This window comes from Macrobrachium nipponense, chromosome 6, assembly GCF_015104395.2.
Source record: "Macrobrachium nipponense isolate FS-2020 chromosome 6, ASM1510439v2, whole genome shotgun sequence".
NCBI lineage: Eukaryota > Metazoa > Arthropoda > Malacostraca > Decapoda > Palaemonidae > Macrobrachium > Macrobrachium nipponense.
This window is the reverse complement of record NC_061108.1, coordinates 97,753,255-97,779,558: the sequence shown is the minus strand read 5'-3', so window position 1 is coordinate 97,779,558 and position 26,304 is coordinate 97,753,255. Positions and strand designations below refer to the sequence as shown.

General features: G+C 35.2%; 1 protein-coding gene across 1 annotated transcript in view; it reads left to right on the top strand.

Moving 5' to 3' along the window:
- Positions 1–26,304, top strand: part of LOC135216596 (uncharacterized) — a 987,502-nt gene that overhangs the window by 511,428 nt on the left and 449,770 nt on the right. The window contains 1 exon segment of the mRNA XM_064251975.1: positions 13,447–13,547. Within this exon segment, the coding sequence (XP_064108045.1) occupies positions 13,447–13,547 (101 nt within the window).

The window sequence follows — 26,304 nt, the reverse complement described above, 5'->3', positions numbered from 1 at the left end:
ATTTGTCTTGTTTGTACTGCTTGATCCGTATTTAACTCTTCTCCTCTGGGAGCTCCCTCCAAATAAGTGATAATGTTGGAGAGATAGTTTATTATTTATTATATTATATTATTTTTCGTTTCTGGATGACGACTGGATGTCATGTTTTGCGTATGTAGTGAAAATTTTATCTGAAAAATCTTTAGCCTTATTAATGTTACGGCTTAGAAAGCTCAAGATTCTACATTTCCTATTAACATTTGATTGGCTGGCTCTCTCTCTCTCTCTCTCTCTCTCTCTCTCTCTCTCTCTCTCTCTGCATGAACTGGTACTTGAACAAAAGGTCGTCTTTAACAAGATATATCTCTCTGGGTGCAAAACTACTTCAGAATTTATGTGACAGCTGGAAATCGCTTGTGTTATAGTTCTTTATTCAGTATTGGATTTATTTACCGTAGTCTTGTCTTGTACAGCAATCACAGTAGCTCATTTCAGATTCATACTATCTCGTCAATCCTCTTGATAAAGATAAAGACGGGCAAATTATATACAACATGAGGTCTATAAATGCGTATTTTACTATGGGTAAAAAGCGTTTATAAAATAGTACATTTTCTTTCCTTATGCATGAGTTGGATGCATAAACTCGCGAACGTTTTCAGCATGTTCATTAAATGAGAAACTTACTCAACCATCAAAGAGTATGTATATGTATACATGGTTACCTCAGACGCATGAACGATGTATACTGTACTTCGTGGATAAAATGTGTACGTTTTGAGCTTGTACATGAACGTGTGTATATTTTGGCCATTATGCGCGTAAGATGAATAAAAGCTGCTTAATTATGGCTGTTTGCTTTCGGGTAGGAGTGGAAGCGGCTTTTATGGACTTCCAGTTTGTGGAAACAAGAAAGCAAATAGCTAAAGCTGCTTTGATGGTTCAGCAACAGGTCTCTCTCTCTCTCTCTCTCTCTCTCTCTCTCTCTCTCTCTCTCGGAAATTTCCTTGGTGATTTTGAAATAAAGTCGGTGCGCTTTTTTATGAATATTTTTCACCTTGGCTGCTGTTGCGTTGACGCATTATACGCAACAGTAACTACTTTTATCATTAAAGAGGAGAGTTTATTTTTTATAATTTCCGTGTTTGGCAAAATTGCACTTTCCTTTGCAATAGATCAGTTAATCTCCCCAAATTTAAAGCGCCAAGGAATTAGAGGAGAAAGCGTTTTCATGAAAGTTAACGGACAAAGAGAAGGCCCGAAAGTGTGGTATCAGGTAGCGAAGTTCGACATCTGGACTTCAAGTTGAAAAATGAGTAACCGTCAAACCTATTTTCCTCTCTTACCATCATTGCCTTGTGCTTAAAGCCATCGACGCTATTAGTATTGTTATTATTATTAAAATGTTTCTTCTTTCGGTCTACACGACTGTATGACGAAGCTAAGCGATGATGGCACGGGTAGTTGGTATATAAATGTACTTAATTAATCCCTGAATAGTAGTACGAAATTAACTTCACAAATTGCTGCTCATCTTGTTAAATATGGATGTTTAGAAGATGTACCTTTACTTGAGGACATACTGGAAATGTCAGATTTAGAAACTGCTATATATATATATATATATATATATATATATATATATATATATATATATATATATAACCATGATCAAATAAATACATATATCGAGCTACAATGTCCTTTAATATCTAATTCGCTCTACCTCGGAATTAATATATTTTCATATATGTTTAACCGAGAGAGAGAGAGAGAGAGAGAGAGAGAGAGAGGCGGTGGGGTAGCCGCTTTCATAAGTTCCTCACACCAACATTCCCTACTAGTCCATAGGCCAAGACCCAAAATTTTACGTATCGGTACCACCTGGGTGGGCAAATTCTGGTTGCTATTTTTTTTATTGCTGTATATCCTTAGATCACAATTTGACATGATAACCCTTGCACAGTGGCAGCTTATTACTGGTAATCGCCTCTTGAATAGATAGACCCAACTTCGGTTTGACTCAGAAAGACACTTTCTCCGAGCATCAGCTGTTATGTCATTATGTCCACCCACGACTTACTAATCACCAATAAATACATGTAACGGCCCTACTTGCTAGCCTAAGTACTTATTCTCAGTTATGCATTAATATTCAGGCTGCTTTCGACAAATTTGCATAGCATTTGGTCAGTAATTTCAGATTTTTTTTTTTTATTATTTATTTCCTACTGCTAAGTTTCATGTAGTCAACAAATCAACACGTTGCATTTTATAAGTTGACGATAAATACTGTGATACGTCATGTAGTTCAATTACTCCTTTATTTTAAAACACAATGCAGATGTTATATGCGGAAACCTACTTAGCGGTCATTAGTGTGAACTGAATAAATTGGTTAATATTACAGTGAATCTTGCAGCATCATTTATTATACAGCTGGTACACTAGACTTGGTTCACTCTATTTTAATAACTGGTGTGTTCAACTTAACATACTTGACTCAACCTAAATTGAGCCGATATCAATGTTAGTAAAGTCCAAACTTCCAACTACATTACGACACTTGTGATTCAGTCACCATCGTCATCTACATCAGAGTCTGTTAGTTCCGCAATTGGCTCTTCCTCACTCGGTTGGTTGGTGCAGGTTTGTAGCTTGAACATGTTTGTGCACTTCAAGCCATTGGTGAGACGTGCAGTCTGGTAATGTGCAGGATCTCACACACTTGCAGGAGAGAAACTGTAGCACCGAATCTGGTGCTGGTGAGCCACTCATCCAGTGGTCCACCCATGGTCCTTGGGATTTGGTACAGAAGGTCGAGTCTTCAGAGACCGCCTCCATATGGCAGCCTGATGGTTGGCACGGGCAACATGCATTGAGAGGGAATCCTTGCAAGGTGGGAGCACATCTGGCACAAAAGAGTTGATAGCGAAGTGTGTTCACGTCTGTTGTGCAAGTGCAGGGTGCATACATATGGCATGTGATCTCTTGCAGCTTCTGAAAAAGCTCATCGGATACATTCCATGAACTTCCAAGCTCAGTGAATGCCTCCTGAAAGGTCTTTTCAGTCTTCAAAAACTTGAAGGTACCCATCTTTCCACGACCCACATATGCACTGACGGCATCACAACCAGTGAAAGCATGCATGCCAACCAGAGCGTCACATACATTGCTTCCCAGTGAGTTGCTTAGCTTGGTAATGTCAAGGAACCTTGTCCTGGTTTGTGTTCACCATTTCTGATACATGCTGCATGGGATGTGGTTGCTTAAGCCCAAGAACAACACCAACACATCTGTGTCCTCAGCAATAATGATGACAGCCTTGTGACCAGACTGCTGCATTGAGAGCATGCAGTAATATGCGGGTGTCTGCTTCCTCTTGAGAGGATTTGAGCTCTGCAACCTCTTCCCATTGGTCTTTGCCTATCTTGAAACAGTCATCCTCACACGTGACATACAAAATCTTGTTTTGGAGTTTCTCCCTGTATATGGATCTTTTTTATTCGTATACCAAGAACTTGATCAGATTTGTCTTGTTAGCAGAGCTGCAAAGTAGTTTCCGCCATTGCTGGATGTTATGGCCAGGCGCAATATTCCTGAACTGGATGCCCCTGTCCTCACCTCTGTTTACTCTTTCTGTATCTTTGATGGATGCCTCCTTGTAAACATCAAAAACAACATCCATGCGTTGGCTCTTGGCTCCTTCGTGGAGAACTTTGGCCAGGCCTGATTCTGCTAACTGGGCAAATGTCTTCATTCCTTTTCATCTTCTGTATCAAGCTCATCCCGTCTATGATGGTTGTTGATGGTCCAGACATAACTTCTGCAGGAGAAACAATCTTCTCCAGTTCCCTGGGTAGAGCTGCTTTATTCATCTTGCGTAGAGATCCATCGCCATTGGCAAGGGCCCATGGCAGGGGGCCCAGGGGATGTACCAAGATGTCACTCATGTGAAGCTTTCGACTCTCAGCCACTAGAATCATGTGGACAAACAGGTTCCTGTCAGCCTTCAGAACTGCTTGCTTGGCTTGCCCTTGGTTCCGTGGTTTCTTTTGGATGTCTGAGAACGCTTTCAGTTTATTTTTTGTCATTTTGTCATAGAACTGATTTGTTGGTGGATTTGACTCAAGTCGTTCTTTTTTAAAAGCTTGGTACACTTCCTCTCCTATCCTGTAAGCATCAAGGAGATTGCTGGCTACATCTGGCGGTGCAACAGTGGCAGTTGACAAGCTGACAAACTCAGCGGTCTCCCTGGAAGCAGCAACGTTTCCATTGAAAACTGAAATAGCTGAAAACTGAAATGCTGAAAGCTGAAAGTTGAAAGCTGCATTCTTTTGCACGATTATGATCAACCAAATAATTATGGTAATGTTATGTAATGCCCAATAACACCAATTTTCACATGATATTGGCCAATTTTGCACATTTCGCAAAGGCGCCAACCCCCAAAAATTGTAACATGAAAAAAAGTACAAAAAGCTATTTTTGTGCAAAGGTTATAACATATTAAATCACTTATATTAACCCCATAAACAACTTAGTAGGGGTAAACTTTTGCCCTCTCAGATGGTACCAACATCTGGTCTGGCCCATGGACTATACCCTTCCCCATCCGATCCCATTCCTTTGATAACCTTTTCCTTCATCATCAACCTTTCCTCTCTCTTCCTTCCCGCCCCCTCCTGTTCTCTTTCCCTCCCCGTTCCCTCTTCACACCTACATGACCACCGATTATGCCGCGACATTTTCACATTACTCCTCATACATATCATTCTAATCAGAGCGATCAATAATAATATGATACGTGGCGATTTCTAATTGGTTACTTGATATTAATGAATGACGTCATGATTACCAGCCAATCACGATGTGACACGTGAGCATCCTGATTGCTTACTGGATGAATGACGCCACGATCGTTCGATTGCTGTTCTTGTCTTTCACATGTTCCTTATCGGTATTTTTTTTCTTTTTTTCTGATTGTAAGATAACTTCCGCAGTCGTTATCTATACTTGCAGGCAGTTTAATTAAGGAAATTCTCGCTTTACTGCAGTTTCTAGGAGGTCACAAGGAATAAAACAAAACGCTTTTATATGAACATTGTAAGAGCTCCCATATATTGTTCAAACTACATAATATGCAGTCCATTAAAACTGTACAAGAATATGTTAATAAAATTATTCATTGAATTCTTTATTGGATTAGGTGACAGCCTTTAAACTTGAGAGCATTTTGTTAATCGTGAATATTCCTTCTGAATTGTATAGTGTTTAGTATTTGCTTAACAGAGGTCACGAAAGTGTGCATGGTATTGTTGTAGTTTACTGTAAATGCTAAGTGGTAAGAGGCTGACTTGGGGTAGAGGATAATGGAACGGCAGGTAACCAAAATATTTTAAAGCATTGAAGCACAGAAAATGAAAGCTCCCATAATTTGTGAGATTAAGAAAAAAAGTCAGAAAGTGTTCCGTTAAGATAGCTTGGTTGTTGAAAGATTCCTAATATGGTTAATGCTATAATTAAATTCGAAAGCGAAGGAGGGGGATCGTACCTTCTTAACTTAATATCATACTTCTGCAAATGCTTCCAGTCTTCCCTACTATCTTTGCTGGGGACATTGAGGAGCAAATGTTGTGTAACCAAGAAATTTGTGTTTTATAAACAGTAAAGTGAAGATTCTTCGTTTTCCGTAAGGAAACGTTACCGTACAAACACGTAGGATTTGCAGTTTTGTATTATTACTGCGTTAATAACAATTATTCTTCAGTGTTACACGGGGTTTTAAAGCTGTTAAGAATCTACTGACGATAATGCAGATCCTATGCCAACACTATAGGATGACTTAAAAAGAAAAAAAAAAGCCACACTCCATTTTCTTAAAGACCGTTTTTTCTGCAGCCGTCTGAAATGCTATTCGAAAACTCCTAGGGGAGCCTCAATAGTTTATTAGTTTATTTAAACGTCATTCGACTTTCAAAGATCAGATCTTCAGGAACGCTTTGTATTTCCAACCTACTGTTCATCCTTAATAATAAGAGACGGCTCGCCAAATATCGTCCATTATTCCTTGACAGCATACTGTATTTTAATAAATATTATAGAATATTTGATAAGGTCATTTAAAGTAACTTTTACTGTAATGCAATAAGTATGTAAAATATTTTTTCTCGTGTCAAGGGAAAAATCAAAGACCGACATCCAGTTTTGCAATGAATAAAAATTTTTGAGTGCACCTAAATCACATGTATCATCTTTTCTTTTATTTATTTTTCGAGAATGATAACGTTTCTAAAAAGTGATGCCTAAAGGTTTCATCACTTTGCAGAAAAATCACACATGCTTACATTAAAAGAAAAAAAGGAATGAATGAGATATCATATATATAGATATATATATATATATATATATATATATATATATATATATATATATATATATATATGTGTGTGTGTGTGTGTGTGTGTGTGTGTGTGTGTGTGTGTGTGTTTGTGTTTTCTGTGCGTATGTATATATACATTTATATACGCACCTATATATACACGTGTATAGAAAACAAAAAAACTCGGGAGCGAACGGGGAAATTGGATCTTTAAAGGGAGGAATAAAAGTAGAAATACACAAAATAACGGATTTCATCCGAAGGTAAAAATGTGCGACCACAAAGCCTTTGTAGGAAAATATGACAACACAATACCATTCGAAAAACTCGCACATGCCTGCGGATCCAGACATGCGTTCATAAAAAGAAAAAAAATACAAACGTACAAACCTGGCAATGAACTCATACGTCTCGTAGGCCTAATTAATTGAGTGCTTTATCTCGCGTTATTCAGTCTAAAAACAATTCATTGTAAATAAGATTACGGTCGTGATCATTGCAGCAAATTTTTATCCCTAAATAGAGACGTTCAGAAGATTAGTGATTTTAGCACTCCTCGAAATAAATAAGGATTATTTACGTATTGAAAAGTATTGTTGACGTGCGTTATAATCAATACAAAAAATAAGACCTACTGAAATTTTTTTTTTTTTTTTTTAAAGTATGGGTTTCAGTTTGTTTTTTCCACCTTAAATGATTACCAACAAGAGTGTGTCACAATACGTATATAAACACCAATAAAACTTCTGAAAAAAATAAAATCAGAAATGAGCATCGGCTCGCCCTAACATCAAGATTTCAAAACGTTAACCAACAGCATTTTCACATTGTTAACTACGTGTTTTCATATTGCAACTATTAGCTTCCGGGATTATTTTCACATCGTTTGCCTAGGCCCACGAATGAAATGGAAACTTGAAAATGATTTTGAACAGAAATATTTTTTATCAACATTCTTGATATTGTAACAATAAATTGTATTCTCTTCGTAACTTGAGTTGAAAGCTGTGTAGTGAAAAGTTTTTGTTTTTCCTTGGGTCACATACTTAAAGAAGTAAATATAAGACTTAATCCAACACACTCATTATATATATAATATATATATATATTATATATATATAATATATATATATAACACCCACACACCACCACATATATATTTAATTATTTTAATGTAAAGTTGTCATTTCAAAGTCTTGGGATTAAAAATGCACGTACATATATTATATATATATATATATTATATATATATATATATATATATATATATATTATTTAATAAATAATTAAATATTATTTTAATGCAAACGTCATTCAATTAATATATGTAACAATATATATATTTATATATTTATATATATATATTTATATCTATATATATATATATAATATATATATATTATAATGTAAAGCGTCATCAGTTTCTTGGGATATGACGCAATATATATTATATAATATATATAATATTATATATATATATATAATAAATATATATACACACACACACACACACCACATATATATATATACATTCTATATATATATATATAGTATTAACAGCGAAGGGCGTCGCCCCCTGCTATTTTAATATTTGGTATGCGTTTAGCCAGAGCGTTAGGCGAACTGGTAACCCTCAGTTCCTCCCCTCTCTCTCTCTCTCTCTCTCTCTCTCGTCCTCTCTCTCTCTCTCAAGGTGATCACTGGCATAGCCTTCTCTCTCTCTATTCCATCAGGTCATCAAATCAGAGTCGGAGTTACAAAAATATATATGTTTATTCAAAGCAAAGTACTAGTTGAATAATTCAGGTTCTTACAGGATAATTAATGGAATGATATTAGTTCAAGTCTCACAGACAACCCCCAGGTATTTAATAGTCTCAATCAGTAATTAGTCACACCAATTATCTCTTCTCCAAAATATTATAGTTCCCTCCACACAGGACACTCAGTCCCCTCACTAGGACACTCGGTCCCCTCACTAAAACCGTCTGTTTAAAAGACAGGAGAACACACTAGTGAGCACACACATTTGTAAAGACAAAGTCAAAAGATTCAATGAAATAGAGCATCTTTACAAGATATCAAAACAAGCCATCCCTTTGGCTAAAGTACAATGACACTTACCCATTACAGCCTGGAATTTCAACACTGAAACAAATATAACTTTCGCAGAGCCATCCCAGCATTCTGCCTTTTCTCCCGTAGCTGTCTCCCTAGTTCTTGACTAAACCAAGCCATTAAGAATGGACATAGTTCGTACACGTACCCATGAATTCACACTCTTTGTCAACGCCCCAATTAACTGGTCACAGCCAGTTTTCAAAGGCACCTTGAACAAGCCCTCACGAACTCACATACCCACAGAACGAACATTGACCTGCAAAGTAAACATCTTAGTGTCACCCCATCCCAGAAAAGATTTATCAGCTTTCTCTAGGTCGTCGCTCGGACTCTGTCTCCATGGGAAGTTGAATATGATGAATCTGTAAATTCCTCCTTTTTACATATATATAATATATATATATATATATATATATATATATATATATATATATATATATATATATATGTGTGTGTGTGTGTGTGTGTGTGTGTGCGTGTGTGTGTGTGTGTGTGTGTGTATGTGTTTGTGTTTAAATATAAATGTACTATGTATATATTTTTATATGTAGATAGATAGACAGATGTAAATATGTGAACTGGTTACTTTATCCACTGAGCCTTGAATTCTGGAATAGGATGAAGATAAAAAGATGCAGGCCTTTAAAGAATCTTTGTTAAAGATACAGAAAAAGAATGTATTGTAGTAAAAGTAAATTTTAACTGATAAACCCCAAACAATTACTTCAGATTTTTTTTATACCCTTTCAGATGACTGGGAAATCGGCCTTAATAAAAAGTAGAAGTTTTTTTGTGTTAAGCTGTCCAGTACTGTTCTTATGGAATTTTTATCATCGTTCGTAATCTTACAGCTTGAAACCGCCGCATACCATTAAGAAATTATTTTTAAGTAAATAGAAAAGCAATTTATATTACTATTTTGTTTTATCTTAACATAACTCGGGTCTTCATTCATTTAACCGTCTGGAACTCTGTTCACTTCCTGAGAATATTGCAGTGCAGTGGACGATTCGTACGATTTTCAGTAGTATTTCAACGCTGTTCCCGAAGGTATTATTTAACATTTTGACAAAATATTTATGGAAAATATTGTATGTGCGCATAAAAAGTGATGTGAATAATGACTGTTGAAGTTTGAGAAGTTCACAAAAGAGACTGGTTTAAAGTGTTGGTCGATGTGATAAAAAAAAAAAAAAATCTGTGTTGCTGAGGTTTTCAAGAGTAAGTGTACGAAATTTCCCAGTTGGGTAGGAAATATTAAAAGTAAAAGAAAAAGAATGGCTAGGTAAAAAAAAAACGTGACTATCGTATCTATAGGAAATAGCATTACCAGGTGAATTTAATTTAGTTGTAAGTCATTTAAAATGCAATGGTTTTAATCTTTAATTTTGTAGGATATTATGCAGATACGTCCAGCGGCTTTAATCCTTTATATGTATAAATTATATATATATATATATATATATATATAATATATATATATATATATATATAGATATACATACATATATATATAATACGCATTTTGCAAAACTGCAAAAAAATTGTACAGTGATATATAAAGTACATATTTTGAGTGTATGTCTATAATTAAGTATTCAGTCGTCAAAAAAAATATAGTAAGATTTTTAGGGTCATGCCTGTATACTGTTTTCGTTGTTCGTTTGTAGCTGCATGTATTTTTTCATATTATGTTTCGTGAAGCAAAACAACAAAAAGGTAAAAATATAACTAGAATGCAGTCAAAATTAGTTTCCACAAGTTGTTAAAAATAAAATAATTACGAAATAATTTACCTTAACATGTAAATTATTGCTATTTATGGTATATGTAAAATGTTAGGCTAGAGACTGCAATTTTGCATGTTACCGTGATGCACTCTACTTTTCGAGCAAATGTTCTCATATATGGAATGTTTGCGTGCAACGTGATCGTAAGCAATTGGATTGAAACGGCACCTCCGCCGGATAGCAAATGACCTATTTTGGGAGAAATAATACGTTTGTACGAATTTCAATTAGGTTCAAGCCAGCTGTTTCCACTGGTGATGGATCAGGCCAATAAGGCAGTCGGAGCGAGAAAGGTAAACTCTTGTCTCATGGCTTTTTCGGGAGATGAATCGTCCCCGGATGGTGGAATTGAACCGGGTTCTATTTTAATTTAACGAGAGTATTAATCATAAATCAACCGATTACAAACAAAACTCTTCCTCTACGACTCTTTATTTTCATGACCATCTCAGAACGGCTGCAGAGTAGTCATCGATCACGTAAATTTAAAGTTATTTGTGTAAACATACACCCGTATATTCACAGTGCGTATGCCGTGTATGTTTAATAATACATTACTGGACTGATTTAGTTTATGCGTATGAACTCTTACCATTTCAAGCCTGGCATTCGAATTTATTACTTGCAATAGTAAGAGGGTAGTTTAACTATTAAAAAGACGTGCTTCTAGAAGGTAACCTATTTATATATTATAATATATATATATATATATATATATATATATATATGTGTGTGTGTGTGTGTGTGTGTGTGTGTGTGCGTGTGTGTGTGTGGGTGTAAGGGTGTGTGTGTGCATGCACGTGTATTGGTGTATATGTCTAATAAAAGGACCCCATAAAAACGCCAAAATATAGAAAGTACTATATTTTTGAGACTGCTGTCTCTCTCTTCAGGTAAGTGATGAATGAGAAAAGTTTCAGAAAAGTTAGTATTTATACCAAGAGATGAATCCACAGGTAGTACATTTTACTAAGTCACCCCTGTTGATAATTCCTCTTTAATCTTCTGAAACGTTGGTTGAAGGAAGGTTTTACCTATGACATCTGAGTCCTAGGTGCCCTTTGAGATGTTCGTTACCAGCCTTTGTTTATTCAAGGCTGACTGTCATCTGGCTTTTGTACCGACATTTGCTGCTATAAATTATACGTGACAAAGTCCAGTTTCTGTGGTTATGGTTATTTATATGGTTAAAAATAGCCGAGCTCTGTTGTCCATACCTAACTGACGGAAGTTATTTTCCTGTAAAACCAATGTAAGATTGGTCACAATTCAGGCATGGGATTTCGTATATTACTGTGTCTTTAAGGATTGTCTTTTATTGGATGTTAATCAGGGATTTGGTTAGGGTATTTCGGTAGATAAAAACAAACGATGAAGGAGTAAACGGAATGCCATGCCTGGACTGTGACCAATCTTACATCAGTTTTACAGGAAAATTACTTCCCCAGAGATTTATACAACATAAACTGTCAGTTAGGTATGGACAACAGAGCTCAGCTATTTTAAACTCTGTAAATAACCATAGCCACAGAATAAACTGGAATTCGTTACGAATAATTTATAAAAGTAAACGTCGGTACAAAAGCCCGATGATAAAGTCATCCTTGATTAAACAAAGACAGGTAATGAACATCTGAGAGAGTGCCTGGAATTCAGATATTATAGATAAAATCTTCCGCTAACAAATGCTTAAGAAGATTAAAGAGGAATTATAAGCCGTTTCTGTAACATTTCTCAGTCATTACCCACCTGAAGAGAGAGACAGCAGTCTCTGAAATATAGTATTTACTTTCTATATTTTGGCGTTTTTATGGGCTCCTTCTATTATATGGAATCCTGTTGAAACAGAACATTTTTACTAGTGTGTATATGTGTATGTATGATATATATATGTATATATATATATATATATATATATATATATATATATATTTATTTATTTATATTCGTTTTTACGATAACCTTATGGCTTAAATTGCTTTCAGCAGGATACAAAACAAACATGAACACTCATATATGCATAATTATACACATTTGATGCAGGTTTTTTTTTTTTTTTTGGGGGGGGGGGGGCGGGGGGGGGGATGGAGTGAGCATTGGCTCCACTTCAGCCTTCATCATCGATTCAGGAACATGTAATTCCTGGAAGAGCTTCTTGATCTTCGGCTATTATAACCTTAATGAACGTGATTTTTTATAACACAGGTTGTATTAAATGTCACCTCGCAGAAGGTAGAGATCATTAAGATTAATATTCTAGATTGTATTTAACGTTTGGATTTTTCATTGGCGCCCTCTACGTTTCTCTACTTCACAATGTATCCAAGATCTACGAGACCGAGTATAGCATATGACTCGCGTCATAACATTGAATTTTATGTGCCTCACCATTAGTCTTTGAAATGTATGTAAATTTCCTGTATAGGATGACTACGGAAGTGCTCTACGATTAAAATGTCTAGTAGCAAGATTGTAAGGACAATGATAGTGCATGTTAACTTTGGTTTATGAAGTATGAAAGGAATTGTAATGTCATTTACTATCCTTTTTTCTTATTCCTTGATGGAGATAGAAATTCTTTCTTTATATTTTGTAGAAGTAGACAACACAAAGATGGTACGGTTCACTTTTTTTTCCTGGCCCTCCCAAACCATTTATCTTTGAGGTTAAAACAGTTGCCAGAATAGCAAAGAAATATTTATTTATTTTAACACATATATTTCATATTCACAAGATCTTTTTATCCAGAATATCCAGGTGATCTCCGAAACCCATTGAAATAGTTGGTTGCAGAAAAGAAGAGAATTTCCGCGCACAAAGCTCTAAACGCAAAACAACAAAGAGAGCAACATTATTGGATCGATTAACCGAGAATTATTATTCCCGGTTGTACGAAATTGCTTCATTTGCATTTTGTTATTGGTCTAGTGATTGACAGCTTTGGCCTTCATGAATTCGTATTTCGAAAATATGTAATACCTATTTTACTGTATGCTACAATTTCTCTCTCTCTCTCTCTCTCTCTCTCTCTCTCTCTCTCTCTCTCTCTCTCTCTCTCTCTCTCATGTGAAAGTGGACATGATTACTCTGTAAAACTTTTAATTTGTTTAACTGTGTTTAAAGGAACTAATACTCTTTCCATTACATTTTTGTGTCTTTTTTTTTCCCTTTCAGTGGTGAATCTGATCCATCGGCTGCCTTCTGGGTAGGGGCATCTGACTCCCAGTACGAGAATTCCTTCACCTGGTCTTCTGGGGCACCGTTCTCGTATTCAGGTAAGGGCATCCTGTAGTTTCAGTTTTGAATTCTTATTGGCCATGAAGCAAAAATACCACGTGATTCTTTTGAACTGTTGCCAAACTTATGATTATCGTATTAGGGTGTCTGCAGACAGAGAAAAATTTATTTCTTGTGCGATTGTAAGACTCAACCCTCATCCCAATGTCTTAGGACCTCAGAAGTATTACAGCTGGACCATTTTGAACTGCCTTGCATGTTGGACAGGGTCCAAACCATTCAAGCTGTGGTTCAAGTTCTATAGTGTTCGTGTTATTGTTGCTGAATATGCTTTTTCCAGGTTTGTATATCTTTCGAAAATAGTGCAGTTAAATGATACTGCGTGTAATTCAGACGCATTTCCATATTTTTATGCTGGGTTGACATGGAAAAGGAGGTCTTGAATAAAATGAGAACTTCTCTAGCTTTCTCCAGACGATTAGCGAATTTATCACAAATTCATGTGACTTAACTTCGGTCGTCATTTATGAAGGACTTTATCCTTATGTTCCTCTCAGTTCACCTTCAGGGTGAATGGTGTTGAAAGAAACCGCGCGAATTTGAATGGTGGAAGTCATAAATTCTATCGTCCCAGAAGTCTTTGGAAAGTCTGAGTGAACTCAGAAGTTATTTGGCTTCTGTGGCATGAATAATAGATTTAGGAATTGGAGTCCAGTACAGGAGGTACAGAGAACCAAGGGGGATATTTTAGAAGATATTGTTTTATTATTAATGTCGTTCATTCTTGTGTGGAAAAATCCTTGAATTACCTACGCAGTTAATCTTCCATAGAATCTAAAAATTCAAAATAGATTAAAATTACCGAAGAAAATCTAAAACATTTTATAATAAAAATTCCACTGGTTACAGTCTGAAAGCTTTTTTCCATATCACCACCCATGTTACGTACACCAGCATTTTAAAAGTCGTGGACTTGGAGATGACAAGGGAAAGGTTTTTGTTTTGTTTTGTGTGTGTGTGTGTTTCTTTTTCTTTCTTTTTTTTTGAGGATTCGGTTGCGTAATAGGAGAGCGTTCCTTTATTGAAGCGTAATGGGAAAACCGTTCTTCATTTAGCGTCGATTTCAAACCATAACATGATGGAATGAGGTTTTTTATTACCGTGTTTGGCTCTTAATGCTTTTCCTGATGACGTTGGCTCTTTTTGTTCCTTCGGAAAAGGTAAGGGTTGTTTTGGCTGTGTCCCTTTATGTGTTTGGTAACGGTGATGAAAGTTAGTTGCAGTGTTAGAGAGACTGTATTATATATATATATATATATATATATATAATATATATATATATATATATATATATTATTTATTTATTTATTTGTGTGTACGCTTATGTATGTAATCCTCGCGCGCTCACACACGCACGCATATATATATATATATATATATATATATATGCATATATATATATATATTGTATGTATGTATGTATGTATGTATATGTATGTGATATGTATGTATGTATATTTATGTATGTGTGTGTGTGGTGTGTGTGCGTGTAAAGGTATATGGAATTGAGAGAGAGAGAGAGAGAGAGAGAGAAAATGTCAGTAAATTCAGAAGTTATTAATGCTTAATTCCAATGGGAGACGCTTTTGGGGGGAGGTTGCATTGAAAAGGGAATTTTCTTGTGGGTGTATTCTGTTCGTTCACAGTATCTAATCTTCATCTATTATTTTTAGCATTCAGTCTTGCGAATATAAGCCTGTACATGTATTCACAGATACTCAACCACACACTCATAATATATATATATATATATATATATATATATATATATATATATATATATATCATTCGAGCTACAAATGTCCTATAATATCTAATTCGCTCTACCTCGGAATTGATATATTTTCATATATGTACCGAGGGGGAATTTTTTAGTTGATAATTAATTTCGTACGCCCATTAGGATCGAACCACCGTCAAGTAGGACGGGGAACAATATCAGGATCGGACAATTCCGAGGTAGAGCGAATTAGATATTAAAGGACATTTGTAGCTCGAATGATTTATATGAATCACGGTGATGTGATAAATATTCATATATATATATATATAATATAGTATATATTATACTATATATATCTATTATATACTATAATATATATATATATAATATTTACATATGTTTGTATGTAATGTATGTTTTGTAATAGCCACAAGGTTCTGTTAATTTCTCAATTTCTTTACACATTAAGGGTACTACACCTGTCGCTACTAGGCCTAGCATTCAAATAAAGCAGCAAATGAAAACATAATGACAGCAGTGGCAGGACTCGAACGCGCACTGATATGTCAGAATAAATTTAACGTTGACTATGACCACAAAGAATCATAAAAGTCTACTGCCGCATATACATACAAATATCGTCGAATTCAGATGTGTAGTGTATGTGAAAGCTGGAATAGACCTATTTTTACCATCGTGTTAGACGTTTTTTAGCTTCTTAGGCTATGGTAATATATATATATATATATATATATATATATATATATATATATATATTTATAATCATAATTTCTATTATTATCAATTTGCACGCTCTAACGTATATATATATATATATATATATATATATATATATATATATATATATATATATATATATATATAAATTTATATATATACTGTATATATATATATATGTATGTATGTGTGTGTGTATATGTATATATATATATATATATATATAATATATATATATATATATATATATATATATATAGTGTGCGTTTTCGTCTGTCTGTGTATAATCGACGAAAATGCAGTCGTAACGATTAGCAGAACTTGAAAATTTTGAACTTAATCTTTCTCATTTAATATCAAAATTTTCCCAGATAATTTGAGACCTTTTTGAGGGTAACACTGAAGGGGCAAAGTTCAATGCTTTTATATAACCTTGCGAAGCTAGAGGTCAACTGACTCCCTGGTGTGACGCCAGGCGGTGACTCGCAAAGTGGCTGTCTGGCCGCACAAAATAAATGGAAAGTGCAGTTGAGCTTTTAGAGCACAGAATGGCTATACCATCACACAGCGCAGTGAGTCAAATGAACGGGGAATTTGGAATTTAGCAAAATACTTTTGCCTATGCAGTTTTAATCGCTTTTCATTTGTTGACTGCTCTAGCGACGCACTTTAAGAGTAAACGGCTCCCCACTTCAGCTCCCCTCGATTAGCAGTCATCAATTTAAATGAGGTGACTTACTAAACACATGTAGAAGCGCTACAAGAGAAATATTTTTTTCTTTTGTATTCTGAGGCTTTTTCAAGTTCTAGTTCCTTACAATAAGTGTGATGCAAAAGCCTTTTGCCTTCAGGCGCTTGGTTTCAGTCCAGTGTTAAGAAGGAATAAAACTTTGTAGCGAATGCTCTACTTGAGTAATTTTGGCGAAATTGCGTTTGTTAAATTTCTAGTGTAGATACCCATTTGTACAGTGTTGTGTCCTTAGAAAATATGCCATCACTTTGTGGAAAGATTAGTCATAGTTTGTTTTTATGTATACAATGAGCGACACTAAATTATCATAAAATTCATTATCATTGCACTGGGTAAAAGTGTTAGCATTTTGTACAAGTCTCCAAGTATTATCAGTGTTCAACTTTAAAAGATCTGTCAAATATTGTCATGATTATATAAATATAGATATAATATATATATATATATATATAGATAGATATATATATAGATAGATATATATATATATATATATATAGATATATATATCTATATCATATCTATATCTATATATATATATATATATATATATATTATATATATATATATATATATATATATGCCTTCGTGGAAGCGAACCAAACACATATAAATTTTTACGAATTCCTTCTTAAACTCATACTTTACTTTACGTACAAGAATAATAGATTTATACTGGTGCATTTGTATGTGTGTGTGTATACAGACATCCAATTAGGTATTTCAGGTGATGCGTAATCTGCATGACTTACACTCCGAAATAAAAGGTCTTTTGTTGAACGCGGAATAGCCCGTTTATTAGGTTGCACAAATATTTGTTTCAAGAGGGTTATGGAAATGAAGCTTATATTGCCGCATGACAAATAAAATACAAAAAGAATAGCGGCACAGCAATTAGTTATATTAAACGATGAATAGATTACATTTGCGCACAGAGAACGTTTCCATATATACCTATTTCATTGCCACCATGAGATTACTTTCACTAGTTATCTTTGTAAATACAACAAATTGTCATTGATGTAACTTTTGGTGTCTTTCAAAGAATAAATTAATCCTGACTTTTGACCTTTGTTCAACCTCATTCGCTTTGTATAAAGTTAATTTGTTACGTATTACCAGGAAAAAGTGCTGTCACAAGAAAAATGACATGGTTTAAACTAGTTCTTCTCCGGTAAATCTCTTTGGGAGTAATGATGTACCTGGGGTGTGAACCAAACCATTTCACTAGTTTTTTTTTTTCGTACATGTAGAAAATGAATATATGGTAAATGCACTTTAATTTAATGTGGGAATCTAATGCTTTTGAAAAAAATTGTATCTTGTAAAAGTTTAGCTGATCAAGTTACGTTCGACTGGAAATAGGAGAATACAGTTTGGCAAAGGTAATTATCATTGTATCATGTACTCGATTGTCGCTTTTTACACTTAGATTGACTCCTATCACAGATGTTTGGTAAGGAACATTGATGACTTTTTACTATTTGATACAGAAATACTGAACGAAAAGAAGAAAAGGCAGTTTGAACTCCCGTCCTGTTATGAAAAGGAAGTGAACGTAACGTTCCCCTTGGCATAAAGTAAAGAGACAGAGCTTTTGGAATTAACAGGGAAGACCAGTTTTACAGTATCATCATATACAAAGATAGAATTAATCATTTGCTGCAAGAACCGGTGCTATTGTAGTAAGCTGAATAGTATCAGAGTATTCTTAGCTGTAAAGCTTCTTAACCGTTGACAGTGGATGTACCTATGTACAATGATTAAAATTGCTCAGTTTGACCGGCCATCAACAATAAAAAATTTACTTGTTTGAAAGACCTGTCTAGTGATTCGGAGTAACTTGATTCTATTTCTCAAACAATTTTATCAAATATTTTGGATATTATGCAGCATTAAGCTGTAGAAAACAATATACCAGGTACTTGCATGGGCATAAAAAAAAGACCTGTCAAACAAACGAAGACTCTTATGGGATGCAAGATATCATAAATTATACCAGTTTCAGGATTACCTCATTACACTAATTTTGTTGGACATAACGAGGTGAAAAAAATGAATCTCCCTAATGCGCCGCACAAAGCAAGGTCAGATGAGGAGAGAAAATGGATAAAAGGTTAAAGGTCAGCCTGACATGAACTTTAAATCAGAAGTTAAAAGAAGGAAGCATCAAGTTCAAGTGATATGAAGTTAATTACTAAATGAGATCAGCCAGATCTTTCTAAAATAGAAATTTAGTTTCATTTTGAAATGCAGAAGAGATCAGTTTGTAAGGTCGAGGGTTAATAAAAGTAGCAAATGATGTGGAACTTCTAATAATGTAGTTGTTCCCAGAGCCCTTGCCCTCAAATGCGTGATTGTGTCTTAAAAAATTTCGAAATGCTAACATTAATTCACACATTAACATTGAAAAAAATATGGATGTGTATTGGTATACATATAACATTTCTTTTTAAGTGTTTCAGTAAGTAAACTCATATTTCGATATCCACAAAACTGGTACTATAAGGGAAAATATGTAGTAGTGGTTCTATTCGAGATAGAAAACTCCTCACTTATCACTGTGCTGGGAATTGGAAGTATGGCATACCATTGAGATTGAAGATACATTGCAGTGGGGTGTGTCTGATATTTATAATGTAAAGAGAGAGAGGAGAGAGAGAGAGAGAGAGAAGAGAGAGAGGAGAGAGAGAGAGAGAGAGAGAGCAGCTCTTTCGTCCAGACGAGCTCAAGATAAATTGGTCCATCTTTCTTTGACTATGAAGATATATTAGTGAAAAGGCCGGGAAAAGTAAGGTTAGATAATTGTTCGTAAAAGTGTGTTAAAGAGAACGGTAAATTGGTGAAGTGTAGGAAAGATTTTCTTTTTATCACTAGTTGTCCCACTCTTTATGGAGTTCATGCACCAGTTACAGAAAGATAGGGCTTTTGCATGATAAAAATGCAGGGTACCTAAAGAAAGTAAGTTATTATAAACAGTGGCGGGCTGTAGAATGTCATTTATTCTATAAGGATGAATTTTCAGATGCCCGAATATTGGATAGTAGCATTAACGTTAAATTGAAAATAAGGTTACCAAAATACGTAGTTTATTCTCTCTCTCTTCTCTCTCTCTCTCTCTCTCTCTCTCTCTCTAGTAATGAGACTTGGGAAATAAACTTTTCTGCTTGTTGTTTTTTTATTAGGGATTGCTCACTGAAGAATTCAGTTTAATGTTACACAACCAAAATGGTATTGAGATATAAAGTGAGGTATGTTAATGAAGTATATTTTTAATGTAACAAAAAACAGAATGATTTTGCAAAATATACTGGGAGATAAGTAACCAAGGCACATAGGGATAATACAACTATGCTTATTTTGGAAAATTTGATTTGAAATAATTAAACGTCCGCAGGGTTAATAATTGAACAAGATTAAATATTTAGAACAGAACGAAAAGCATATTTACGTGTAAACAGAGTTGATACAGAAAAATTGTTCATGGTGGTTTGTTCCATAACCCTTGTTGGAGGTACTTGCGATCAAAGATTAGATGGACTTGCTGTGGATATGAAATTGCCAGGAATGAAGGCGGTAAATGATGATGTTAATCAAAATCTGGTGAGAAGTCTAACGTGAATTGCTTTGTCCACCTTTCCCCTCAAACGCAGCTTTGGAATCTCAGCTTCCTTTGTTTCAACCGCCCCCCCTCCCCGCCCCGTCCCCCTAACCTTATATCACAGTGGTAATTGAATTTGGGTTAAAAGTTTTTCCATTAAAAGGTTGGTGATACGCGGTTGTTTATTTTCTTTGTGGAAGAGATCCTAACTGGGACATGGAGTAAAGGTTATTTTCATGGTTACAGAAACAGAAATCGTTGGGTTATGAATGAAGAGTAGATTGTATAAAGATTGCAGATATGAGGGTGACAAAGTTCAAGATTTCTTTTTTCAGAAAAGTCTGTATATATATATTTATATATATATATATATATATATATATATATATATATATATATATGTGTGTGTGTGTGTGTGTGTGTGTGTGTATATATAGATATATATATATTATATATATATATATATACACACATACATACTTACATACATACATACAGCACATAATATATTCGTATATGGTCAGCACATAATATATTCGTATATGGTAAGAAATCACGTTTTTGCTATAATATTTTGACTTTTTTCTTCAGTAAAAAACATAAGGAGAGTAATTAGACTGTTTTAAGGGTTGGCTTTGAGGGCATGCAACGGGTTAGATATCTAGTTACAGGTAACATTTCGTCTTTATACTTATTCACTTTCAGACGAGATTTACCAGTGGTGTGAATGTTACCGGAGGGAGTAGGCGCAATGGTTAATGGTGCTTTAAGTTATCTTCTTTGTTGATAATGATGTTTTCAACTTTGGAGCCGTTTGAAGTAATTTTCAATATATTGTTCGTGGTGTCACCAAATAATAGCGGGATGGACGAAATCATTGGAAGTGGAGCTTGACTAGAAATCTAAGGGGGCTGCCAGACCAAACAGTTGTCGAATGGAGGAGCTTCATTTTGTAGATTTTGGGATTGGTTTAGTTTCCCATGTGTTGCTGGAGGACAATCCGTTCTCTCTATAGGGTTTATCGGGGTTTAATTTTTGGTTTGTAATTGATTTATTTAATTCAGTTTTCCTTGATAGATAGAGCCTTGGTTGTTTCTTGAATAAAGTCTCTTTTTGTAGCTCGGTGTTTAAATCGGTTCCCTACGCAAATCTGGAGTTGTCTCTATGTGTATTAGTTAAGAATATTCTTTCAGGTTGGCCCACGCTACATTCAGTGTTTTTCAAGTGAGGAACACCCCGGGGGTGGTATTACAAATGTATATATAGTTATGTATTTGTATATATATATGCCGTATAACATAGCAACATCAGAAATCACAGTTATAACAGCTGACAATGAGGGAACATTTACTACTAGCCCAAAACGTTACCGGTCAAGTACCACCTCGAATAGCACAAATAAATTTAGGAAAACTAATGGTCAAAACAACAAATTAGAATAATGAGATTGTGATAAGTATGGATGCTAAACGAAGATGATAAATATGTGGTTAGATATCCGAAGTAAAGAAAAAAAAATGGGAAACGTTGGCTTTCTAGCATTGTGAAGCTACAAAAATTAATAGAATATTTGCAAATGCATTCAAATGATGAAAAAGTGGAAAGGAGGACCAACCTTACATTATTGCTACTCCTAAGTTTAGGCATAATAAAGCATAGAAAAAACATAATGTAAAACGCGCTGCAAAAGAATAGCTCTGTAAATTGCAGAGTGGCAGTTGATAGGTAAAGGAATGTGTATAAGGACGTTGCCTGAAAAAGGAGTGTGAATGTCGTTTTGTATCAAAAGAAGAAAACGACACCATGCGGCAAATTCTGTTATGATAGTTTTGAAAGGTTTTCTCTAAAGATTTGGCAGTCCTGTACTATGAGGTCACCATATGTATATGTAATGGACCTGTATCAACAGACAAAATTTCCATAAATCATCATGTTATTCATAGGAATCATGGTTGTATTCGCGATTCGTTTGCTAGAAAATGAACGTAGTGGCAATGATTTCTACTTCGCCAATGTGAATGTATAATTTGATTGAAAGTTGATATTTTATGTGTCCGCATTGCGTATTTGCGATTAATTTTTCCATGTAAGTATTTTCTTGTCATTCAGTAGTATTAAGTTAAAAAAGTAATTGGAAAATATTGTGAACGTAAAGAGTTGTATTTTGTGACGGTTCCCTTTCCTTCTTCCTGTTGCAGACATACGTAGTTCCTCTTCTTCCGAAAGCTTGTGAATTAAAGTCTAATTCTTTTAAAAATACTCCCTTCTGTGCAGCACAGAACATCAAAGATTCTTTTGTTTAGGCTTCTTGTATTTTGTACCTGGGAGTTTTTTGCCAACCTTATTTGGGTTTATATGTTTTTCTCTCCTAGATCACGAGCCGAATTTTAGTCACGCGAGTTTTTTCTGCAAGTGTGTGTGAATATGCCTGCACGTACGTAGTCCTATTTAGTTAAGTGAGATAGTTAGTTATTGAAATTATTATTCCTAGGGGGAAAGATACTGTAGAAGTTTTAAAAAACGTCCTCTCTCTCTCTCTCTCTCGTCTCTCTCTCTCTCTCTCTTGTCTCTCTCTCTCTCTCTCTCTCTCTCTAGGGTGGAGAGAGAAAAATCGCTATATAGTAGATATATTATATATATATATCTATATATATATATATATATATATATATATTATATATATAATTAAGGCACTGGTGTTAAGTGAAACGCCTTGTATCATTATCCCTAATTTTGTTCAGGAAGAAGAGGATTAGTCTTACTCTGGTTCGGGAGAAGCGACCAGAAGGAAATGACACAATCAATAGTCATCAGCTGTTGCGGGTAACAGAATACAGGTGAACGCCGGTCCTCTTTCATCTAAAGTACGCAGAGGGACCACCAAATTCATTGTCCTATGCACAGTTGTGCAGGACATTCTGTGAGTCATACAGCGCCCTCCGTATTTAGTGTCAAGTCTGCCTTTGTCAAACTACTCGGATAATAAGAAAGCCGTTAGTTTTGTTTTTAAAGACTTAGTTTATGGTTAATCCTCACCTGATATTTAAATGGGAATTTTGTGTAAAATCTTGGTGCTTCATATTTGAATGCTCTAAAGCCTGTATCCGGAGTGCATTTCAGCTCGGATAATTTGAAGCACTCCGTAGCTAGTCTTGCTTTTATTCCATAACTCCATTCGTTGGCTATATTAGACATCCAATATTGAAACATTATTCTAGCTTCATAGTCGACAAATGTAATTCAAACAACACAGGGGTAATGTTATCCCGAGGTTCAACCCCCCCCCTTCCCCCTCCCCACCACACACACACCCTTTGCTGCTCTAGCCATTATTTTTTGCAATTTCGTAAGTTGAATCTCAATTATATTGTGAGTTACAGTAGTTCACTCTATTGCTACAGTCGGCCATGAGTTTTTCAGAGGAAAACCCGTCAAGGTTATTGTTAACAAGAGCAATATTTTGAGGATGATGTCCAGTAGTAACCCTAACAACTATATTGATCTGAGTACTGAGAGACAAATTACAGTCCAGCTGGTACCTAGGTGACGGACTCTGTAAGGAGTGCTGGAACGCTATTTATATTTCCGAATATCAGCAAGACCTCTTCAAGTTATATTTCTTTTTCACAAAAATTATTTCAGTTTTATTTTCATTTAGTTTAAGTCACGTAAATGTCATCCAAATCAAGTTGCTGGAATGTCATCCAATCCTTAACTTTGATGAGAACATAATTTAGTTTCTCATTTGTAACTTCGATGTTGGTATTGGAGAAGTAAAATTGGGCTTCTTCTGTAGAAGTTTGAACTTTACCCCACCGACCAGTAGTACTTTAACAGTCGACTCCAATATAAACAAACGCATCTATAGCAGCATAAACTCTAGACCGTGGAGGTCCGTGAACAACAATAAAAGAGATTCTTTGGTCCAAGTATTGGAGGTTTGCTTCAGTATATTCAGAACTATGGTCATATTTTAAATAGCAAAATCAGGCCCAGTAGAGAGTTCGCCACTTCTTCTAAATCCCACTCTTTCGCTTTCATTTGCAATTAGGGAAAAGTCGCCGATGTATCATCCAGTTGCCATTTCTCCCCGTCAGGTTTATCTTGCTTTCATATAACTCACGAAGGAAGCTCTCCACGAAGGCATTTGAATGGTCAAAGCATAAGAATGATTTACTAGGTTCACAGGAATTTCTATAGCTTTAACTATGCAGTGCAGTTTACTATGGCTGCAACTAAGCTACCGTTTACCGTATATGCAAAGAAGGCGAAAGCAGTATCCAAGAACTTGAAGTACCTGTTTTCCGAGACGAGAAAGGAAAAGATTCTGAAATAGTGTATTTGATCAGTACCTTTAACGATGAACCGTATGGCAAGTCTTCATACGTGGAAGAAAATTCCAATTCTATATCGTATTATTAAAAATAATTTACACAGTAGGTGGTTTGACTTCAGGTAAGATAAGTAGATGTTCGTTTCATTAAGGCCATTTCAGGTAGGATAGGTAGATGTTCGTTTCATTAAGGTCATTTCATTTTTGTTTTTATTTTTACGAAGAAAATGCACACCCGTATTTCGGAATCATTTTTTTATGTGTCCTCGTGTATGTAACTGTCCTAACAGTTTCTTTTTTGTCTGCGAGTGCGCAAGAATAAGGGATGATAGAATTGTAGACTCATTCTAAGATACAGTCACTGGTCGAATGAAGGTATTTGAGGAAGAGAACACAAAACAAGAAATATTAATTTTGGATTAAAATAATTCCATATGAGTGAAGCTGAGAGCCAGAAGCATTAATACGTTTACGGAGAAGTGGCAACGTCTCTAATGGGCTCCTTATTTCTCTTTCAAAGTGTCTTAGTTACCAGAGTTCTCAAATGATTTTAAGCTGAGAACAATTACTAATAACGAAAAGTTCAACTCATCGCCTATCCTACTCGCATTGCACCCCTTAATAAATGCTGTATGATGAAAGGTATGGTCTTTCATTAGTCATGGGCGACTTGAAGTGAAGACTTATTCTAGGAACAAGAGACCTGAAGTCGAAGGGCGTTGCCACGAAAGACCTCGCTTTATTTACTGTGTCATTAACGTCAGCTTAGTTTGGAACGAAGAGAAAACTATGGGCTTCTACTGTGGCAAATATTGTTGTTTGCTTAGATGTATAGCGCAGCTTACTCCGTATTCACATAAGTATGGGTTACAGTAGGTACAGTTGTCCAGATTATGTTCTCTGTTGAAAGGGAAATCTCTCCGGATTCTTTCCCTCATAGCCTTCAAGTTATGATTGGAAAGTATAAGGATTATAAAACGAAATTATGCATGAAGACGGCACTGTCTCTCCTCTTTCTCGCTGGGCTTGTGGGCCAGTGGTAAGCGCACTCCGCTCGCAAACTGAGGACCAGCCTTTTAATCTCGAACCAGTGAAGAAGAACGATAAAAGCATGTTCCCTGAAATTTATCATGACCCGATGACCTTAGCAGTGACCTATAAAAATAGTTGTTAGTCGGTCGTCACCATGTATAAATGCATGCTATCGAAATGGGAGAGTACCAACGAGGTAACTCCACCCTACGGAGAGTAAGAATTTCCTTGTTTTTATGCGCATATGTATATATATAATATATATCTATATATATATATATATATATATATATATATATATATATATATATATTATATATATATATATATACATATGCAATTGTGATGGCCACAAAGCCCTGTCAACTTCTTGAATTCTTTGCTCTATTTTTGGATACGCTTGTCACTACAAAGCCTAAAGATCCAAGTTCAAAGAAATTTGAAGAGATTGTGATGTCCGATACCGGGAAACTAACCCAGGTCCCATATTCTCGTGGTCAGGTCGGCAACGTGACCTCTTTGTGATTATGGGACCTGGGTTCTTTTCCCGGTACCGTATA